The 6,492-nt window shown below is 43.2% G+C and overlaps 1 protein-coding gene across 3 annotated transcripts in view; it reads right to left on the bottom strand.

The window, feature by feature from the left end:
• Positions 1-2,016: 2,016 nt before the first annotated feature.
• Positions 2,017-6,492, bottom strand: part of LOC147706864 (uncharacterized) — a 138,485-nt gene continuing 134,009 nt past the window's right edge. For all 3 annotated transcript variants that reach the window (XM_086926040.1, XM_086926039.1, XM_086926038.1), the window contains exon 3: positions 2,017-3,239. In XM_086926040.1, the coding sequence (XP_086782166.1) occupies positions 2,404-3,239 (836 nt within the window). In that variant the 3' untranslated portion in view covers positions 2,017-2,403. The remainder of the gene's footprint in view (positions 3,240-6,492) is intronic.

Below are 6,492 nucleotides of genomic sequence, written 5' to 3'. Positions count from 1 at the left end.
GACAACTGGTGGGTGGGTGGGTGTGTGTGGGTGTGTGTGTGTGTGTGTGTGGGGGGGGGGGGGGGGGTGTGGGGGGGGGGGGGGGTGTGTGTGTGGGGGGGGGGGGGGAGTGTGTGTGTGTGTGTGTGGGGGGGGGGGGGAGTGTGTGTGTGTGGGGGGGGGGGGGAGTGTGTGTGTGTGTGGGGGGGGGAGTGTGTGTGTGTGTGTGGGGGGGGGAGTGTGTGCGTGTGTGTGTGCGTGTGTGTGGGGGGGGGTCGGGTGTGTGTGTGGTGTGTGTGTGTGGGGGGGTGTGTGTGTGTGGGTGTGTGTGTGGGGGTGTGTGTGTGTGTGTGGGGGGGTGTGTGTGTGTGGGGGTGTGTGTGTGTGGGGGGTGTGTGGAGTGTGTGGGGGGTGTGTGGAGTGTGTGGGGGGTGTGTGGAGTGTGTGGGGGTGTGTGGAGTGTGTGGGGGTGTGTGGAGTGTGTGGGGTGTGTGGAGTGTGTGGGGTGTGTGGAGTGTGTGGGGTGTGTGGAGTGTGTGGGGTGTGTGGAGTGTGTGGGGTGTGTGGGGTGTGTGGAGTGTGTGGGGTGTGTGGAGTGTGTGTGTGGGGTGTGTGGAGTGTGTGGAGTGTGTGTGTGGGGTGTGTGTGTGTGTGGGGGGGGGGGAGGTGTGTGTGTGTTCCACCTATCCCTGCACACCTTGCTCAAGTTCACCCCGTATAGTAAAATAGCTCAAGCACACATGTGATGTTAAAGCCTTCTGCACATGACAGTCAAATGCATTGGACACATATATCCTGACAAACGGACACATTATCATCCTAATAGTTTCCTCCAACATTAGTGGAAAGGACAGCAATTCAAACACTTCTTTGACAACTGGTGAACGAGCTATCTACATGCCACCTCTCACGTGATGGAATATGCTGCCTTCAGCCAAAGAGTTGAACAGACCCTTATAAATGGACTCCTAAAACGTTTGGTATTTAAAGCAGTCATTGTATACATATGGCTAATCCTGGTTTTGTTTGTACCATGAAATTCTTTCATCTTCCCAGATGTGAGAACTGCTGTCCTTGTGTGCCTGGTCATGTGCTGTATCCATCTCTGTAAACCAAGAGCAACCCAAATGTCCATGCAAACTATTTAGACAATACATAAAAAATAGTTCAAATGGAATTCATACCCACCATGCAAATTACTTTCATATTTCACTATACTAATTCAGCACTATTCCTTTACGGGTTACGGAGTAGGGTGACCCATTAAAAAAAAAAAGAGCAATTTGACGACTCGTCAAGGGTATAAGCGCTCTGTAAATGAATTTACAATACAATTTAAAATAGTTAGCAAAAGTATAACTACATTTCAAATGCAACAAAATATATACCTACTGTTTAGTCGTGTTAATAAGTGAATTTATTTTACCATGTAAGTCACAATTAAAAGAATAAATCAAATCACTGAAAGTGAACAGTGACTTCCAACTGAGTGAAAACCATAACCAAACAGAAAAAGTGAAGCAGTGCATGAACAATACAGGCTATATTGGCAGTGCAAACAACCATATCATATAGTCATTTTTATATCACAATAACCATTGTTATCAAATAACAGTATTTTGAATGAGCAACGGTTTCTTTGAGCTTGTTGTCTTGTTACAAGGTGAAATAAGTTCACTTATTTACATGACAAACTCTGCAAGTATATTTTGTTGCATCTGGAATTTTCAGTTATTTAGCTGCACTATTGACAACTATTTTGAATGAGTTCCATACGAGCTATTGTATATATTTTGTAATGTGCTGTAGCCATGCCCAGCATTTGCCATCACAGGCATCCTGACATGTACCGCTCTGCATAATATCTACATAGAAAGACCTTCTGCAACCTGATGACATGGTGGAAGATGACGACCAGTCATACATCAACCCATTCTCTTGGAGCAAAAACCCATTGCAGAAGCACAGGATTCATTTGACGCACCGCTTCCATCATGTCACATGCCAATGCCATGAAATGAATACAGAAAACAAAGGTGAGACAATTAGATGTATTAAGCTTCATAGGAGAACCCTGAATAATGTCAATTATAGTCACACGGCCTTCGCTCTGAATCCACTTCGTTCAATGGTAAACAGAAATTGCAAAACGACATCCAAGACTATGCTCATGAAAAACGGCCCCACCCCGCCCAATCACTTTACAAATGCATATGTACTACCAGTGACTCACAGACGCCCGCCACCCTCCGATGGAACCACATTCTCAAACACCCTGCGCAATCTCCACCCAACAAGGGATGCCTTGACCCAAAACATAAACATAGTGTCCATCACCCCATGTTACCAGACAACATCCGTTGCCCATTTGACAAACTGTTTCAACAAATTTGTTGGTGCTAAATATCATTTTCAACAAGGGTGTCACATGCCATTGCCCCTACCCCTGCCCCTGCCCCATCCGCCTCTTCCTCCTCGCCCTTTGGCATAGGGTTTATCAGCTCTCAAGGGAGCCTTCCCATGTCTGATCCTCCTGTTTCTGAAGTTAGTGTTATATGCATTGGTTGAAATGGCAGCAACTCGAGATGGCGCCATAGGTAGTACATGCTGCCTAGCGGCAGCTGTGGTTATCTGTGGAACAGACTGCGGTGGCATTCGTTGTCTCAAGGATTCTGGAAGTGGTTGGAGGATCTCACCATCGTCGGAGTCCGATGTAACTGTGGAAGAGGGGAACATGGCTGCTACAGCTGCTTGTGCTTGAATGGAGATGATTTCAGACACCCTTGTAATCATTTCCTGCATGGCTCGCTGCACACCCAAAATGTCGCCCTGGATAGCTGTAATTCTATTGTTCTGTGAAGCCATGTCCCGTCCCTTTGCAGCCATTTCCCGACGCAGGGCAGCACTGTCCTGCAAGACACGCAAGAGATTTGCATTCACCTTAGTCAATTCCATGTGACGTAGGCGAATTGTATGTGCTACTTGCCGCATAGCTGTCCTGATGCTTTTCAGTATCAGTGTCTGTTCCTCACGGGCACGTACAGTGTCCTTGTCCAACTCATCACTGCTTGCATCATCGGTGGAGCTGCTGTTGCTACGACTGCATGGCACAAGTTGTCCTGTTGGTGGCTGTGGTGGATCCTGCCTTTTCATGCTGTTAATGCAAGGGATGTTAACGGGTTGAGTAGCACAGTTAGTGGTGCTAGTTGGTCTTGCGTGTGGTTGGACAAGATGGTTGCTTGGGCCAGCTTCTTCAGGATCTGAAAATTCAAAAGATGTGTTAGTTCAAGTCTTTACATGTAACAGCATGCTGTAGACTGTTAACAGCTTGGGCATCTCTTGGCACATCAGCGGAGAGAGCCATTAAACCACGAATGAGTCTGGCAAACAAACACGACTACGAGAGCTTGTTTGTCCCAGGAAGAGCCAAACCAAGTCATTCTGTTAATAGTCCTTGTCCCCAACCAACTTGCCCTCTGGAGCATTCTAATATTTCCATTCTACCCAGTGTTGCATGCCATAGCTAGTCATCTCATGTTTAGCTATTATTTCTTTAAAAAAAAAATATTTTAAACATATTCAGGGGTATATTCCAGATCAAGAATGTAGCCATACCCAAGAACTTTTGCAAATCTGAGATTGTTTTTAGCTGTTGAATTCTATGCTCTTGAAAATATTTTACAAACCTGTCCCTATAGGAAGGAGACAGCTTTCAACTCCACTTGGCATGTTCCATTAACAAAAAAATGAAACTACATACATTGCGAATTAGGAAATCTGACGCAAGCAACTGCTGAGGCGATCAAATGGAATTGCATATGAAATAGTCAAATTAAGAGACAGGATTACGATACATTTCCAATGTCATTATAAGTAGAACAGAAAGCTTCTACAGTAATCCGCTCTGAACTATTGTGCACAAATAAAAAACTTTAAAAACACATACATTGAGAGTACAACATGACAAAAATTCCCACTAACTTTAGTAATAATCATATCAAACTATGTGGCGTATTGAAAAAATGGGAGACTGGTGCAGACTCTACTCTACGGGTCCAAGTTGGCTCTCTGTGATGGCAAATCAAACCGGAAGAGAAATCAAAGAAGCAGTCTGTGTTAGTTTTGACTAAACGTGCCTCCCACCCCACCTTCCTAATTTTTTACCATAACGATTTCCACAAGGTAAAAATCTGACACAAATTGTGCAGGCAGATAGCGCAATTTCAAATCTGCACTCAATAGCGCAGGAAAAAACAGGCACATTAGGCATGTTATTTTCCATTTCAAATCGTCTGATGGTGCAGTAATTGAGGACCTGCCTTTTACCCCAGGTATCAAAAATTGTGGGTTCCCAATTAAAGCAACAAATGGGTGCCTAACCTAGACTGAGGGTCTTACCGTGAGATACGATACCAGAAACCTATTCTGGCTACCATTCCTTTGTTTGGGTTCTAGAAATGTGGCTGCTGTAACTGGACCCATCCCAGGACAGTATAGACGAGATTAAAACAATTTCCATAAATGAATCCAAAACCTTCGACATATGTAAATTGTACATAATTATTTTTAGCTTTGAAAAAAATATACAGGAAATTCTATTTTTTTTTTTAACGTGGTCATGCTTTCAATGAAAACCTTACCATAATTGCAAAATCTCTTTCGCTAACAATGTAATATGCGTACGTGCAGGAATTTCAGCTTCCTCCTACCAAAAGCACTTCATTACATATCAGTTCATTACGTATTAGTCTATCAAAGTTCTTGCACTGCGGACCTTTCATAAGTCCCATCAATGAACAGGAACACAGGACATGGCTAACAACTTGTTTTTCATTCATACGTTCCTCCCTAAATATTTCCTACTTGTGCCCGAGCGATAGTTGGCAAATATTTTCAAATGTCGAGTGGACTGTGACATAGCATCTTGTAAGACTACAGGTCTAGTTACCCTAATCTGGAGAATGAATCCTCCAAACAAAAGGCATTTCACAAGGTATTAGATAGGTTAGTGGGATAGCACAATTAAGGGTCTCAATGAGGTGAAAAACAAGCATTGGCACAGTCAATAGGTCTCACCTTTGGGACCTTATAAGTGTATAAGTTCCTAATAACAAGCAGATCATTGCCAGTAATAATGAAATCCTGAAACGTTCCGTGACATGCTGATACCAGGATTTTTATAACAAAGTGATTTGAATTTTTCATCAAAACTTGCAGCAACGTTGTAACCAAGATCAACCAATGCATAGTTGCTAAAATTTCAGTTTGTGTGATCATTTTATATTTCCTCTGCCCCTATGTGTGACATTTCAGTGCCTTACGTGTGAGATTTTATCATGAGCGGATGAAGGGTCCACCAAACTCCCCACCATGCCATTTTCCACCCATCTTAACCCCGCCCCCAAATCACACACTCCCCCACCCACCCAGACACGGTCATCTGTGGGGCCCCTGGTGATACCTTAGACTGTGAATTTCGGCCCCTGAAGAAATGTTTGCGAGTACCCCTGGTCTAGCACCTTGAAAAAATTTAAGGTTTCTGTGAGGAATTGACACTTTGTAGCCTGGCACCCACAGGGAGGTCTACCTCCAAGAAAACGAATAAGATGAATAAGCAGCAATGCCAAAAGGGGCCAGTTTGTTAAGAAGGAAATACATAAGAATTCCCAAACAAATTTCAAATATTAATACAGCACTGTATCAAGGAGTCACAAACATGGCATATTTTCAAGTTCCTAAAGTTGTGTTTGGGGCAACCAAAGGAAACCTGAGACTTTGTTAAGACTGCACTACTGAATATCGACAAACAAGATTATCTTAGGACAAAATATCAAATGGTAAGGGCACATAGGGAAATATAGATTTACTATTCCTAACTCCACATCTATTTACCTTGAAAATATATGCATCACGCAGATGTACATTTATGTGGAGTTCGGTATAGAAAATCTATACTTCCCTCATGCTATTTTTTTTCAAAACGTTCTTTGATATTTTGTACACCCATGATATTCTGACTGATCTTTAGAATGCACACTCTTTAGAAATGGCATTAAGGATTGAGGCCAGGTGAGTTGACAATCAAGACAAAAAGAAATGCAAAATATATGTGGACTGTCTGCAGCACCACATTAGCAGAAAAGGGGATGTTCCAAGAGACGTCTGTCAGTCAAGGCTACTGTTAGCAGGTCAGCCAGAAGCAATGAGGCCTGCTACGGTCTTATTAAAGTTCATACTCATGCAGACAGATTAAAGCAAAAGCCTATGCAAACTCATGAAGAAATTGGGGAATCCTGAATGGAACCAAGGTTAGACAATTGAAAAAATATCCACAGCGGATGCACTTAAGTATTTTGACACAAGTAGGAAGATGTTACGGTAATATGGTTGTGTTGCTGTATTAATGCAGAAAGAAATTAATGTGAAAGGACAGTAGCTTATTAATCAAGAACTGTGAGGGCAGAGCTTGAAGTACTGGTGGGAGGTCATACTTTCAACAATATTTGTGAAGGA

The sequence above is a fragment of the Lissotriton vulgaris genome, chromosome 6 (genome assembly GCF_964263255.1).
Source record: "Lissotriton vulgaris chromosome 6, aLisVul1.2, whole genome shotgun sequence".
Lineage (NCBI taxonomy): Eukaryota > Metazoa > Chordata > Amphibia > Caudata > Salamandridae > Lissotriton > Lissotriton vulgaris.
This window is presented reverse-complemented; position numbering and strand designations above follow the sequence as displayed.